At 38.5% G+C, this 16,232-nt stretch overlaps 2 protein-coding genes across 15 annotated transcripts in view; one reads left to right on the top strand and one right to left on the bottom strand.

Moving 5' to 3' along the window:
• Positions 1–3,226: 3,226 nt before the first annotated feature.
• LOC129478562 (uncharacterized) lies at positions 3,227–6,903 on the bottom strand. The gene is made up of 5 exons (XM_063636649.1): positions 6,834–6,903; positions 6,721–6,745; positions 6,013–6,349; positions 5,253–5,918; positions 3,227–4,710 (listed from the first exon to the last, which is right to left on the bottom strand). Exons 1-5 carry the CDS (start codon positions 6,901–6,903, stop codon positions 4,558–4,560), a joined length of 1,251 nt encoding a protein of 416 aa, XP_063492719.1. The 3' UTR covers positions 3,227–4,557.
• Positions 5,479–16,232, top strand: part of DMTF1 (cyclin D binding myb like transcription factor 1) — a 43,995-nt gene continuing 33,241 nt past the window's right edge. For 3 of the 14 annotated variants that reach the window (XM_063634877.1, XM_063634868.1, XM_063634862.1), the window contains exons 1-3: positions 5,490–5,608; positions 7,433–7,571; positions 12,943–13,130. The gene's annotated coding sequence lies outside the window, so the exon portion shown is untranslated. Of the gene's footprint in view, positions 5,609–5,720; positions 6,460–7,432; positions 7,572–12,942; positions 13,131–16,232 lie in introns of those variants that run through there. The other 11 variants (XM_055272865.2, XM_055272863.2, XM_055272860.2 and 8 more) reach the window with 5 other exon arrangements.

The raw sequence follows: 16,232 nt of genomic DNA, 5'->3' as shown, positions 1-16,232 counted from the left end.
TGCTGCAGGGAGGCAGGCAGTTTCAGGCATCAGCACAGGCACCTGCTCCACGCGAGAGGCTGCAGCTGGACCGGGCATACTTCAAGCGGCTTCCACTGTGGGCACCGGGGTCTGGACGAAGGGAACATGGTGGCACCTGAAAACTTGGGAGTCACCAGCAACTGCAGAGCCCCCCAAGGGTGGGGGGTGGGGGTCATGCTACAGCTCTCTTTCCCACTGCCTGCAGCTCAGCGAACCAGGGCGGGGACATGTTTCAGCTCACTCAGTCCCGCTGCCTCACTCCAGCCCACCACTCCTGGGATGGCTCAGCCCCACCACTGCTTCCCATCACGTGGGGCAGCTGCCCAACACCGGCAGATGGCGGGAGGGCTATAGTGTTACAGCTCTGGCTCAGGGAATCCCAAGGTCTGGGCCTCCAAAAGAGTCGCTGCTCTTCACTCCCCTAGTCCAGCAAGTGGGAGTGTGTCATCGCCCACTGCTCAGTGAGCCAGCCAGGAAAGCGTTATAGCCCTTTTCATGCCCTCTCTTCTGCAGGTCATGAGTTCTTGTCCCGCATCCAGGAAAAATGAGGTTATGTGGATAATCAAGAGGGTGAGCAAGGCAGAGAAGAGTTTCATTGAGTGACAGACAGCTCTCGGCAGAGAAGAGACCCAAGTGGGTAGCTTCTACCTGCAGGCAGGTAGTGTTGACTGGTGGATGAGTCCAGGGTTTTTATGGGCTCAGAATGGAGGAAGTGTGTGTTAACTGGCCTATGGGTGGGAGGAAGTGCGTGCTGATTGGTCCATGAGTGGGCCTGGGAAAAGCACCATTTGATTCATTGAAAGGCATTAAGAAAGTTCTCACTCTGGGTACTGGATTCTACGTGGAACTGGCGGCCCAGTTTTCAGGCTTCAGGCTGTCTTTGGCTTGAAGTTCAGGTTTCACTGGGACCTGTCCCATCCGCCGAGGAATTTGTCTGCCTCCTGCTGCTATCAATTTGATTCATATTTTGTTTTCATCCCTTATTGTTAATTATAAGCAAGTTTTATAGGCAGTTGCCAGTAATTTAGTGAGTACTTTACCCAAAAAAGTTTGGCACAAAGATGCACTATACTACTATAATGTAAGCTCTTCCATTAGAATATATGTTCCTGGAGAGCAGGGATCTTGTCTCTCTTGTTCTCCATCATATTTCCTGTGCCTAAAATAGTGCTCAGCCCAAAGCAGGTGCTCAGGAAGAGCTGCTGAATGAAGTGACCGAGTGTATCACAAATGTGCTAACTCCTGAAAGTTATAAACATTATCAGAGTTCCTTGTTTCTTCCTCTTTCACTGCATATTCTGTGCAAAGGAATTAAATGTACAGTGAATAGAAGGGAAGGGGATTAATCTACAAGTCTTTTAATTCTAGAGAGCTTTCTCGTATTTTGATTTCAAAGCAGAATCCTTATCCCTTTAGCTTTATTACTGTTGAGGCTTGTCCTTGGTCTGCCACAGCATATCATTAGCAATGAAGGCCCCAAAATTTCTATCTACTGTTGAAGTTACTACTTGGGAAAGAAAAAACAAACAAACAAACAAAAAAAACTCCTGCTGAACAATAGGGACATCTGCTGGCTAAAATGACAAGCTTCTATTCTTAAAATACCGCATCTAGATGCACAAGACTTGGGCAATAAGGTTTAGAGTAACATCAAATATGTGATGTGTTAAAATAACTTCTTTCCACTTGAAAAATAGGTAACGTGTTTGTTTTAGTCCAGAATTGTCCAAGTAGCAACACTATCTGGAAAAATACTGTGTGATCGCCAGTAGTCAGATGTTCTTGCCAAAGAATAGAAATGGCTAGCTTCCAAGTCTTATGGCTTAAGACAATTATCTTTAATATCAACAAACATTTAAATGTCTGCTAAGTTAAGGTATTGTGCCATATATTAGCAAATCAACGCTGATGGCAAAGGAGTAAGATGGCCCATTTCTGCTATGTATGGGCATGCACTGAGCTCTAGTCTTAGAGGAATAGGAATACTATTCAGTCTTAAAAAAGAAGAAAATTCTGCAATATGCAACAACATGGATGAACCTTGAGGACATTATGCCAAGTGAAATAAACCAGTCACAGAAATACAAATACTACATGATTTCACTTACGTTAAGTATCTAAAATAGTCTAATTTTTAGAATCAGAGTGGAATGGTGGTTTACCAGGGGCTGGGGAGAGGGGATGGGGAGTTAGTAGTCAGTGGGGATAAAGTTTCAAGTAAGATGAATAAGCCCTAGAGATCTGCTGTACAACATTGTACCCATAGTCAATGATAATGTTTTATACACTGAAAACTTTATTAAGAGGGCAGATGTCATGTTGTGTTCTTACCACAATAAAGTTTTTTGAGAAATTCAGCTAACATTTTCAAGGGACAGGCTATCACCTGGCAGTGCTGTGCTTTCACCATTTTATAAACATTTTACAAGCCAGTTGCTTTCTGCAAATATGCTTTCATGCACTAGCTGGACAAATGCTTTCCCACCTTGCACCCCCTACTATGCTTGTTTATTCTTAACTTTCTGCTTAAGTATCTTCTCAGAAAGGCCTACTCTGAACTCTTTATGTAAAAGTTCACTTTCAGAGCACCCAAGTTGTATCTCTCTCAGAACTTACAAAACATGGCAATTATTGCTTAGTTAACTAATACATTGTCCCTCTCTCTTCCATGCTAGATTATAAAGGAATAGGTCTTTGAGTCTGGGTCTGGATATTATCCTGTTTTAGTGAAGTATCTGAACTGTTTTATTTTGTTTTGCACACCAAAATTACAAAGACAGAACAAAAATTTTTATCCTTATTGGCTAGGAGTATTGGAAGTCTTAGCTCTCCATTCCCTTGATAAGGAAACACTTTTTTTGGCTAGTATCCTATCAATAGATCTCAACAAAGATTTACCACAAAAGAAGAAAAAAGTGAAGTGGATATAGAGAGGTGGTCACCAGGCTGAGGTATTAAAAGGATTGTAGAGATGAGACACATAGGCAAAATGCAAGGTGGGAAAAGGATTGTAAGATGGAGTGTCATAAGGCCCAGAGGGAAGCCTACAGGAAGAATCTGAGACAGGAGATCACCTGGTAAAGCCTGGTGTGTGGGCTTAACTGGGACAGTTTATTCGTTCCTCCACTAGCACAGCAATCCCCATCAGCTGGAAGGCCCTACAGTGTATACCCATCAGCTATATTAACAGGACTCAGAGACGATGTAGAAAGAAAATTACTCAGTAATTGTATTTTTTTTTACTTTGAACAAAAGCTTATAAACATCTTTTTTTTTCTGAATTAGCACAAGATGATCATGAAACAACAGAACCTGCTTCTCAGTATTTGAAATACTTTATATTAATATATCAACCTGTCATAAAAGGCAATTTCATCATCAATCACTGATGAGGTTCACAAAAGTGTTATAAACATCTGGAGTCCAACAAAGTCAATTTTAACTAGCAAATGCAGTAAATACCATAGCTACGCTATAAATGCTTTCATAATTATTGTTTAGGATAGAAATACTTCTAATGATTTTTCTACAAAATGTTTAATTCCTAAATAGGTAAATCCTTGGATAATATTTGAAATCTCATCCATTCCCTAGGTACACATTGACTAAGTAATGAGGTACGGATAACATAGAAGTATAACTGCAGAAAATTGCTCTGGGAATCAAGTTGTGTTATGGATCGTCTTTACATTGATTATTCAAGCTAAAGGGATAGAGATGTTATTATATTTTTTAATTACGCATTAAGCTAATATTAAAATACATTTGTCATCCCCAAATAAATACCAACTGACTTGGGAAAAGGTAGTTATAAAAGAAACTCAACCAGAAAGGGAGAATTTAGTTATGAGGATGCACTTGACTTTTTTGGGGGAATTAGCAGCGTGCAGGCTGACCTAAAATTTAGCAGAAGAGAATGGACAGCCCGACTATAATTTATCACTATTTTATGCCTTAGCGAAAATAATCTTATATGGTTATGTCTTATGAAAAATATGGCTCATTAGGAACCACCTTCTAATCAATGTTAAATGTCAACAATTTTGCATATGTAATTATTATTTTATTAGAACGGCTCTTTGAGTAGCTGTATTGCTTTCCTGGCTTTAAGGTTTATTAGTTACCATTTTTAATGCTTAATACACGTCAGATTCTATGCAAACTACGCTGTCTACAATATTCTGGAAGGTAGATCTTATTACTCCTATTTTTCTAAAGTAAACAAAGCTAAAAGAGGTGAAGTGCCATATCCACTACTGAGAAATGGAGCCAAGATTCACACTCAGGTCTGACTGCCTGAGTCCACAGCACGATACTATTCTGTCTCACAGTTTTGCTTACATAAATATTATGTACTTATTAAAAAATGAAATGATACATGGCTTAACTCCAATAGAATGCAGAGTGCCACAAATTAGTAATAAAGTTATCAACACAAGAAAATGCTGCTTCTGAGACTTATTTTTGAAAATTAGTCAAACATGTCGATCCTCCAGTAAAGTAAAGCAAAGCAAAGCATTTGTAAACTGGTTGTAATCATTTGTTTTCGTTATGAAAGTACTGCCAAAGTGTATTTTGTGAGCTGCAACCGGGTAGTTCAGAACACAGGCTTTGGAGCTGAGGCTTCAATTCTAATTCCACTGCCAACTTGGGAGCCCTTGGACACATTCCTTCACTGCTCTTTGGTTCCTGTGTAAAATGGGATTCATTTGTAGTAATTGTAGCGATGCACTTAGCACTTATGAACATTAAATGAGTTTAATACACGTAAAACATTTACCTGTCACATAAGCACTCAAAGAATGCTGGCTCACATTACAGAACCCAAAGGCTTATTTATCCTTTTCGTTTATAAGGGTATTAAAACGCATTTTCGATTTAGCATGGGTTTATACGGCTGCAAACCCAAGGAGCATCTGTACTTTTAAGAGGAACTGGGCACAGCAAAACAGCATCTTCCTAGTCTGACAGTGAGACTACACTCACAGAGGACACATTTCATCAAGAACGACTTAACACGCCCAGACATCTCATATTAAGCCCCTGCGGCAAGGCAAATCAAGTATGAAGACACACACTCCCTGTTTTCTTCAGCACTGAGATGACTGGTTCCCTCCGTTCCACACCGCGGCTCCCTCGGCTGGAAGCCACAGGGAACTATGAAAATCGGCACGCTGGGCCTAAGTGTCCCCAGAACCAGAGGAACCACAGTTGCGTCATAGCAGAAGGACCTCTTTTACAGCATCAGCAGTGGGATAGTCAGTGCTGAGTTTTCCCGGCAGGACAGCCGACAACCACCGCCACAGACCAGTACCAACATTCCAACGCAGGATTTTTTTTCGCGCGCCGACACAGCCGGAAGTGACGCGTACAGCCAGCACGCGGGCCCGCCAGCGGGACAGACGAGCGGGAGGGGCAGCGTGCGGGGAGCTGGGGGCGGGGCGCGGCCGCAGCTCCGTTTCCGGTGGCTTGTCGCGCTCGCTCACTCCAGCTGCAGCCACTCTCGCCCGTGGCTGCTTCCTCCATCCTGGTATTTTTTGGAGCCTCCATCCTGGTTCTTCCAAAGTGCCCGGACCCAAAACAGGAAGTAAGTGCGATGGAACCTTCAGGTCCCAACCACCGCCAGGGCCGCTCCGCCCAGTGGAGCCTGTCCGGCCCCCTTGCTGCCCGCTAGCTCCCGCCGGCTGGCTCAAGCTGTCGGCGCCGGGGCACTGCGGGCGGGGTCGGAGCCTGGCCTTCCTGACGTTGCAGCTGCCGTCCCCGCACGTTCCGGCCAGGGCCTCCCTCTTAGGGCCGGGCGGCGCCCGTGGCTCAGGCTGCAGAGTAGGGAAGCGAGCTGCTGCCAAGGCACAGCAGCGATCCGGCGGGGGCGGAAAATGGCGGCGGCTTCGGAGGAGCTAAATGGCGCCGGGACCCCTGGGGGGTGGGGTGGGCCGGGAGGTTGAGTAGAGAGCTGGGCCAGAAGGAGTGGAGACAGTAAGGAAGCCCTACTTGTTTTCTCGTGGTGTTCTTTTTTTCGTTTTTATTTTTGTTACGTTTTTGTTTCGGTTTTGTCCAGTGTAGGAGAGGTAGGCTTGGGTGGGGTTGAGAGAGTGGGGGTGGGTCTCGACCCAACTTCCCCCCCTTTGCTTTTTTGTTCTTTTCCCTCGTTTGCGCTTTAGATTCTTCTGTAATTTTGCGGGGGTTCAGCCTTGATCGGCGATTCACGGCCCAGACATAGAGAATCGGGATAGCTGGCCGAACCGTCTCTGTCAGTCTGAGTCTCTTTAAAGAAGGGATGTGGGCTGGGGCGCGGGGACAGAGTCGTGGTGGAGCACGGAAAATGCGTCTATAAAGTAGTAATTACCCTATTGTGCCGAGTTCCGAGAAAGTTGTTAAAATTGTTAAGTCCACTTTGTTCTCTAAAATGGACTTCGCTTTGAGAATTTCTTCAGGGAGGTATGTAGAATGTTTTACCACAATCTCCAGAGCAGATTTGAGAGAAGTGGCCAAGTGCCCTTCTGTGCAATTGAATGATAGAGCATATGTCTTTATATAAAATATTCGGTGTAGATAAGGAAAAGGATAATAGTATACAGTATGAGTCAGGACTCCTCCCTTTCATTGAATTTGTGTAGTTGTTTTTTTCGCAACTCAGTTCATCTTTGTGTACCTCTTTTTAATGTACACGGATTTGATTATGTGTGCCTCCTTTCTGACAGTCGAGGCTGCATGTTGGGACGTCCTACAAAATGCATATTATGTGTAATTATTTTTTAATATGACATGTCTTAAGCTTAAAGTGATGCCATTTGGAAAATTTTAAATTATACCTGTATTTTTAATTCGTGGGAGAAAACCATTTGTAGCTTTTAAGCTCCAAATACGAGAATATTCTTCCATTATATTGAAAGTATTACAAAATCTGTTTTTTTCAGTTAAGGGTTTTCATATTTTTTCATTCAAATTTCTTTAAGCTGGTTTTGAATTTATATTTCAAATAGCTTTCTGAGGATTACTGTCTTTTAATAATTTGAATAATTTGCCATCACTTTAACATTTAAAGAATGACTATGGCTATACACCAAAATCTTATCTTTTTGCTCTTATGGTGTACTTAGAGACAGGATTTCATGTATTTGGTTAGGATTTAGAAATTCTGTTAAGATTTAGAGAAAAAAGGTTAAAGCTACATTCCTTAACGTTACAAAACCTGTCATGCTGAGAGAATCCAATTTGGTTTGAGAATAATTTTTTTCTTCCATACAGAAAGCACAAAAACCAGCCTGATTGTATCTGGAAAAAACCATTATGTTATAGGTGTGAAAAATACATTTCATGATTTGTGGTGATTTTTATCTCATTTTAACTCCCAATATTAGGTGCTTCTGTATGCCACCAAACAAGCTAATTTTTTTTCTTACTATTTTAGTTGATAGGCTCACCCCAAAATATGCTTTTTGGGACTGATTTAGCACCTGCATATTCTGCGTGAATCTCTTTAATTGGTTGCAGTTGAGCTAATGGTGGAACCAAAATGCTATTGCCCTGTCTTCATCAACATTTAATCAGTAAGTACTGGGCATTGCATCTTTCCTAGAGCTTTAAGTTCATACTTTGCAGTTATATGAATACATTATTTTATGTAAACATTTTTCTGAGTGTTCAGGTTTTAGAAGTATTTTGAGGGGAAGAAATCAAAGTTTGGGCGTTACGACTTGAGCTTTGAAAACAGCATGGCTGGGAAATGTTTACTGGTGGAGAATCATATCAAAAGTAGGTAGCTGTCCTCTAGTCCTTTTTTTTAGAGATCTCTTTTTTCAGTGCTTTAGTTATCTCATTACACCCCAGGGGTGCTTTAAAGGTGGGGAGATAGTGTATGTATTTTATAAGGTTAGTTTGATATCACTAGTTAGTATTTAAATAACAACAAAAAACTTGCCTTTACCTCCTCCGCAAAAAATCTTACCTTTCTGTTAGCCTCATTTATCTCTCCAACATCTATAGACTCTAATTTTTATTAATGGTGTAATAAACTTACATGTCCTGAAAATAACATCTCATTATTTTAAACAGTTGCCTTTGCCGTGCTTCATTAAGTGCATTGGCTTAAATTAACACCTGTGAGGATGAATGCGATAATGTGAAACAAGTGCCTGGCACATAGATGTTAAAATATTGAGGGAGCTTAGAAGTGTTTTTGAAAGTATTGACGTCTTGCATCACTTGTATTAAACACACACCTGTCTGTTGCAAAGACATCAAAAGCTTAGGAACAAAGTTTGGGGAGGGTTCATTCTACTTATTTTTATATCATATATAGAGACTGCATATTTAACACTGAGGTGTTGTTCTGCCTTTCCAAAATGGACTTTTCCATTTTAATAGTCCATTTTTTTTCTTACCACCATCATATTTTTCCTGTATGAAAGGATTTCCTAGGAATTGATATACTTTTAAATGCTTTGCAGTTTCAGCTCCTTTATGTCTCCAAATGATACAAGAAGACCCGAGAAAGTGGTAAACTAAATGATTTTTATTAAAGTAATTGCCAAATATTAAAGATAAAATATGGATAGTTACCACATGTATGTGGCATCTGTCTGCTTTCATGTCATTTCTCCGTTTATCTTGATGGTGCTTTCATTTTGTGAAGAAAATTCCTGTAATAGAAATCACAAATGGATTTTGTGTTTGCTTTGATTCTATAAAGGTAGATAAGTTTAAAAGGAGGAACGTGGTTAGGTCTCCCCCGCCCCACCACCCAAGTTTGTAGAAAGATAATCCATTCCATGACTGAATACTAGAAATAAATTGTCAGGGAAAAGCACAATGGAGAGCTCATTATGAACAGTTTAATTTTCTATCATTTCATATATTTAAATGTCATTTTGATTTTGTACACTGTTAGGTCATTCTTCCAAGCACCAGTGGTCAAAGTTGATTCATTCACTTCCCATCAGGTGTTATGTATCAGAAATGCTCATTAGGTTTATTTTAGTGCCGGTGTATATTTTAGTATCTAATGAGTGAATGTGCTTTAAAAATTAACTTCACTGTAAATCACAGGTGTCTGGTGATACTGTATATTTCCATGTAAAGAGCCTCTGATGGTGCCTTGTAGAAAAGTACTCAGTTTTGAATGGATGAAATCTTTCAAGTGTAGCCAATGACACATTATAAGTTCCTGAACCATGCATGAAGTGAAAAATAACATTTTTGCTTTTTGAATAAGCAATATAGTTTTACTGTCAAACCAGATATGAAATGCTGCACCTTAAAATGATCCTTGCTATCAAGTAATCCTCTTTACTCAAGTAATAATGACTTTCTTTTCAGTAGTTGGTAATTTTTGTTTTTTTGGTTTTTTGTTTTTTTTGAGACGGAGTCTCGCTCTGTCGCCCAGGCTGGAGTGCAGTGGCACAATCTCGGCTCACTGCAAGCTCCGCCTCCCAGGTTCATGCCATTCTCCTGCCTCAGCCTCTCCGAGTAGCTGGGACTACAGGCGCCCGCCACCACGCCCGGCTAATTTTTTGTATTTTTAGTAGAGACGGGGTTTCACCGTGGTCTGGATCTCCTGACCTCGTGATCCGCCCGCCTCGGCCTCCCAAAGTGCTGGGATTACAAGCGTGAGCCACCGCGCCCGGCAGTAGTTGGTAATTGAAATCAACATAAAGCCTGCTAGAATAGACTCCACTAACAGCTCTATTGACATTTTTATGATATATAGTCATATTTTACCATCTTAAAACCAAGGCATAGTAAACATTAATTAGGTACCTTAATTGAATATGCCTTATGTTCATTTATGGCTCTGCTGCTCAAACTTTTCCACAAAGTATATGGAGGAACAAATCCCATGGGGCCTGGCATCATAGTCCAAAACATTCTTCTTCAAGTGTGTAGTGTTCCTATTCGTATCTTGAATAAAGTTTGTACTTATGAAGATGTTATGCTTATTCTATGACCTTACCTCTTGTCTGACAGCCCTCTGTGTACCCATGTTTAGGGTGTATGAATTTGTTACCTATTATCTTCACTAAGATTTCCTACTTAGACTTTCATTATTTCAAAATAAAAATATCTTAAAATTTATCTTCCAAATTCCTTAGATGTTACTAAGCAAATTCTCTTTTAAGTAGTTTTTAAAGCATTAGTTATACAATGATAGAGTAATAGTCCATTTGGAGTTTTATAATAACATAGCCACAAAAACAAATGTTCAGTAATAGGTACGAATTAGATAAATTTAGATCTATGTGCCCATTCAAAATGTAGAGTAGTAATGATACTGGAAGATGCTCCTGATACAGTAAGTACAAAAAAGATGTGACAGTGTGATCTTAATATTGTGAAAACAGTAAAAGATAGGCATGCTGATACATGGGTAGAAGATTTGCAAATCACACAAAGAATATGAATGATTTTTCTTATACTGTACTGGGTCAGGAGAAAAAAACATCTGAAAACTGTCCTTACTGCTTTATTGGTTGAACTATGCCAGACACTGTTTCTCAGTCAGTGTTTCTCAGTCTTTAACTCACCTAATAAAATTGTGGTGCTGTATGTTCTGTAGCTTGCAAGATTTCACAGTATAAAGTGAGTATATTAAAATAGGGAATGTTTTATATCATGTGGTCTCATCCAGTGTTCCAGTTTAGAATCACAGCTGCAAGCATCTAGGGTCAGCAAATGTTGGTTCCTGTGCTTCTCATGATTGCCACTAATAGCATCTAAACTCTTTCATACTTGTATCAGTACTGTACTTGGAAATGAGTATACATCTGTTTACAGAATTAGCCCCCAAAACTGGGAAGAAAGGTGACTTTATTCCTTGATTCTGGTTTTTAGAAGATATCAACACTTAAATGCCCAGAAAAATCAGGACGATAGGTAGACTCAGTTGATGGAAATACCAGTCTAAGATAACCCATTGGATAAGAACTTTACATCAATACTGAAAGGAAGAATAGCATGAATAACTCATTTCTTTAATTGAATTCTATGTTAAATAACAGATCCAAGAGTTATTTATGCTTATCCCTTTTTGTTCTTCCAGGTTGTAGTATATTAAATAGGGTCATCTTTTTCATTGGGAGCTATAAGGTTGTATTATAATGAAGACACAACTCCATTATAAGAGTTTTGTACCACACTTAAGGTTGTGTGCTTTTTTTTTTTCAAGCCACCAGAATGGTTTTATTTTTGTCATTGACAACATGTATAAACCTGCAATTGTATAATTGTTTTGTTTGGTTTTTAAAATACTAAGTACACCTTAAAAGTATGTTTTAAGAAATATGATGCATTAAAGAAGTTCACTGTAAACATAATTCTCAATGTATTTTCCTGCCTTGTTTTATTCATAAATAACAATCTAAGTAGTCATAAATAAAACTATCAACTTTCGTGGCCCAGAAGTATATACAAATTTTGAAGTTTGGCAGAAGGTGTTCGGTATGGTTTTATAAATTAAAACACACAGCATTTGTAGTGATTATTAATGAAATGACTTATCCCAAGTCCTTATTGTATCCCAACTTGTTCTGTCAATAATAAACCTTCGAATGTACTTGGTAAAGATGCCATATGTTTAAAAACTCAATGATTAAAATAATTCTGAAAGGTAATTTAAATAGTACTCAGTCTAATTAAAACCACTTCAGCTTGTCTGAAAAAATGCTAAGGAGTGAATTCTGTACCATTATTTAAATGGCATCTAACAAAATCTAAAATTTAAGGAGCAAATCAAATACATTTTAGTCTTGCAAAAAAACTTCATTGAGATTGTTACAGGAACAGAATGCTATCCTGAGTTTTCTAAAATTTATTCTTGAGTTATCAATGAGTTAAAACTTTAAGAGTTATAATAATTTTAGCCATAATTCTTGATGCAGAACATGATTAGTTTTTAATGACCAGAAATTATTTCTTCAGAAAGCATTAAATAACTGTTGAAACATACCACCTATCTAGTGATTTATCAAGTAATCAATCAAGATTTATTAAGTACACATTTAAATTTTATGTAATAAACTGGAATTTTGTACATTTCACTGTATTTCATTTTATACTTTTTTTTAGGTCTTCATTTGTAGGGTATAAAACTTAGAAAACATTCTTAACCAATATCTTCCTTAGAGTTAAATGATTCAAACTACAAGTAATGCTAAGCTAAGCACTGTCGTTAATACTGAAACCTAAGTTTCTAAAAGTTAAGTATTTTTCAATCAATACAAAAATGATCTGGTTCACTGTTAACTGCCTGACAAACTTTAAAAAACTTTGTTAAACAGCAGATTACAAGAAATGTTTCCCCTGTTCTTCTAAAAAACAAGATTATGAGATACATAATCTAAATAAAAATTTACAGATGGTGGCAGAAATCCTGTCAACTTTGAGCCCAGTGAAGCAAATTCCATAGTTATGCATAAATAATTCAAAATTAAAGTTTTTAATGGAAATGTCAATAAGGCATATAACTACATTTGTCAGGCACATGATAGACTAGAAAATTAAAGCTATCAAAGCTATAAATAAGGAGTGCATAAATAACAGCAATGCCAAAACATTAGGGCTGTTTAAACACATCTGATAGTTCTTTCTGTAAGCCACTCTCCACTGATAAAGCTATGGATAAAACTTAATTCCTTGCACAGCTTTCTAATAACTGATGATAAAGCTGAATTCCTTGTTCATAAAGCTGTACACCAATAGACAGAATTTTCATATCCAAAATTCTTGAAATCTCAAGCAGATTGTCCATGGTCTTCCTAACTGCATTTAGATTTGCTGCTACTCTCAGGTATTTTTTTCTTTAATGTACTAAGGGTATCGTGCTATTTAAAGATACTCAGCAAATGATGAAAACATGCAAAAATGCCACTTCATTTAAAATGGCTGTTAAAATTGTGTTTTTCTTCTATATCTTCTCGTTTTTAGTGTAAAAATAGTACATATGGTATAACCCATTACAAAGAAGGAAAATTGAAAAGAGCTGATGTGCAGTCATGTGTTGCTTAATGACAGAGTTCTGAGAGATGCAGTTTGGGTGATTTCATGTGAGCATCATAGAAAATGCACAGACCTGTACAGCGTGTGACTGTACTGAATACAATTTTAACACAATGGCAAGTATTTGTGTATCTAAACATATCTAAATATAGAAAAAGTACAGTAAAAATATACTGGTATAATCAATCTTTCAGGCTTACCATATATGCACATTTGATTGTTGACCAAAATGTTATGTGTTACATGACTGTCTTTATTTTGCTCCAAAAAGGACCAAAAAAGTGATAGCAGAGTTGGCGATTTTCCTATTTCCCAGATAAACCAAATGGGGAGGGATTCCAAAAGTTAACCGTAGGTTCATGTATAATGAATTGCAATAAAGGCACTACATTAATAAACTTTCTATCCCACTATCACAATTTGATTTATTCACCAATGTTTCTCAGTCCAACATCAGAATACAGATGTATTCTATGTAACAACTGTCTTGATTGCACTTGGTCCTTTTGTTCTAATTTGAAAGCTAAACTTCGTGATAAAAGTATCTGTGGTTTGTCATTTCTTTTCTTTTTTTTTTGACGAAGTCTCACTCTTGTCCTCCAGGCTGGAGTGCAATGGTGCGATCTTGGCTCACTGCAACCTCCACCTCCCGGGTTCAAATGATTCTCCTGCCTCAGCCTCCCGAGTAGCCGGGATTACAGGCTCCTGCCACCACACCCGGCTAATTTTTGTATTTTTAGTAGAGACAGGGTTTCACCATGTTGGCCAGGCGGGTTTCGAACTCCTGACCTCAGGTGATCCACCTGCCTTGGCCTCCCAAAGTGCTGGGAGCCACCCAAAGTGAGCCACCACACCCGGCCTGTAGTTTGTCTTTTCTTCCCTACTTCTAATTCTGTACATATTTCAGTAAGGCTTCTGCCCCTACTACTCCCACTAAAACTACTTTTGTTAAAGGCACCAGTTGTTCTCTGTATTGCCAGATTACATAGCTACTTCTCAGTTATCTTTCCTCCCAGCAATTTTCAATAGAGTTAACTACTTAATGCTCATTGAAAAAACACTCTTGCGCTTCTTAGTTAACACCTCTTAGGTTTTCTCCTGCATCTCTCTAGCTGGTCCTTCTCATTCTCCTTTGCTTGACTCCCCAAATTTAGTAGAGTGCTCTAGACTGTAATCTAGGCTGTCTTCTCTAATCTCTTTAAGAAATCTTTAAAAACAATGTGTATGCCAGTAAGATTTATAGGTCTAATCCTGGCCTGTTGAACTCTCGTTTTATATATTTAACTCTCAGTTTGACATCTTCATTTAGATGCCTTATATCTTATTAGTATTAATACTAATATTAATAAAAATAACCTACCTTTTGAATCTTGAACTGTGTGTGTTACCCATTAAAAGTGAAACTAGGTCAGTTTCTTAAATATTAATAAATGTACTGACCACATAGCTCAGAATAGAGGGGAAAAAAGTCAAGAACATATTTAAGATGACGGGACCAAGCGCAGTGGCTCACGCCTGTAATCCCTACACTTTGGGAGGCCGAGGCAAGTGGATTACCTGAGGTCAGGAGGTCGAGACCAGCCTGGCCAACATGGTGAAACCCCATCTCTACTAAAAAAAAAAAAACCAAAAAATTGGCCGGGCATGGTGGCACGCACCTGTAGTCTCAGCTACTCGGGAGGCTGAGGCAGGAGAATCACTTGAACCTGGGAGGCGGAGGTTGCAGTGAGCCAAGATCATGCCACTGCACTACAGCCTGGGCAACAGAGCGAGACTCCATCTCAAAAACCACAAAAAAAAGATGACAGCATAAAAACAAAACAAGTGACTGTATCCCCGGTATCTGCATATAGTAGAGGTAATATATTTGGATATATTTGTTGATTGAACAAATAAGCTTGTTAATTTTCAAAGTAGCATAGAATCATTCACTAATCTCTAACATGAGTTGCAGAACTTTAAAAAAGGAGCCAGGATTCCTGTTCTTTTTCTCAACGTTGTGGATTAACTTGGGTCCTGAAATGATATCATTAAAATGCTTAACCTGTGACCATTTTGCACCTATAAAATAAGCATCGTACTTTTTGCTTTGAAGTTTTTAAAAAATAACTATTGGCAAGATTACCAACAGTAGAGTTTGCATCTCAATGGTTGGGATATAAATTTGTGCAACTTTTTGGGAAAATATATTGCAGTATGATTGAAGAGTTCTAAATTTTGTCATATCCTTTGATTTAACAATTTTTATTTACAAATATTCAAGGAAATAGTGTAAAAATATGTTTTTCAGTATGGTTTAAGGAAATTAAAAATTGGGAACAACATAAATGTCCAGTAACGGAAAACTGTTAAATAATGTCACACTTTTTATTGCAGCATAAGTTTTATTTTTTGCTTTTCTATTTTTTGAGACAGGTTCTCGCTCTCACCCAGACTGCAGCCTTGATCTCCTGGCTGCAGCCATCCTCCCACCTCAGCCTCCAGAGTAGCTGACGTTATAGGCATACACCACCACACCTGGCTAATTTTTTATATTTTTCTGGAGACTAGATCTCACTATCTCAGGCTGGTCTCAAACTCCTGAGCTTAAGTGATCTTCCTACTAATTACAAGGGTTTGTAATCCCAATTACTGGGTTTATAATCCCAATTACTGGGATTACAAGGGTGAGCCACTATGCCTGGTGCAGTGTAAGTTTTAAGTAAACTTTTGTTAAATGCCTACCTTGGTTTCCTTCACACTTTTCAATCTGAGCAAATTCTAAAAAGCAGGATATAAAATTGCACAATACACTATAATCACAGACACACATACACCGGGAGATGAGATTAGAAGGAACTACACCAAAGAGTATGAAAAATCATTGTTTGGGAAGTTTATGGATGATTTTAGCCTTTCTTTTTTTACTTCTTTACATTTCTTTCCCCCATCTTTTGCAGTAGGTATTACTAAAAAGCCAGCCTTTAAAAAATTAATGGATTCAGAAAGATAACAACATGAAATCTAATAGCTTAATGTTTCTCCAGCAGGATCTGTACCTTTTTCACTGAAAATGCAAAGAGGATCTAATTAGAATGCCACAAAAATTAGAATTTTAATCTCTAATTTTTACTGAAACGTCCCCTTGAACCTCAAATCTTGTGCTTTTTTTTAAGCTCTTTGGTTGGCTTTTGAGGATAAAGATGAGAAGCTTATTGAAAGAAACCTTTAAAAACCAT

The sequence above is a fragment of the Symphalangus syndactylus genome, chromosome 3, assembly GCF_028878055.3.
Source record: "Symphalangus syndactylus isolate Jambi chromosome 3, NHGRI_mSymSyn1-v2.1_pri, whole genome shotgun sequence".
In the NCBI taxonomy this organism is placed as follows: domain Eukaryota; kingdom Metazoa; phylum Chordata; class Mammalia; order Primates; family Hylobatidae; genus Symphalangus; species Symphalangus syndactylus.
The sequence above is the reverse complement of the archived record's forward strand: the minus strand, read 5'-3'. Positions and strand labels throughout refer to the sequence as shown.

Excerpts from the sequence above, each read along its gene's own strand:
- LOC129478562 (XM_063636649.1), bottom strand. The coding sequence starts at position 6,903 with ATGGAAGAATATTCTCGTATTTGGAGCTTAAAAGCTACAAATGGTTTT. Across the intron at positions 6,350-6,720 it reads CCCAACATGCAGCCTCGACT|ACGCATTTTCCGTGCTCCAC; the intron begins GTCAGAAAGGAG and ends ACTACTTTATAG. Across the intron at positions 4,711-5,252 it reads CTGCTGATGCTGTAAAAGAG|GAACCAAAGAGCAGTGAAGG; the intron begins GTCCTTCTGCTA and ends CATTTTACACAG.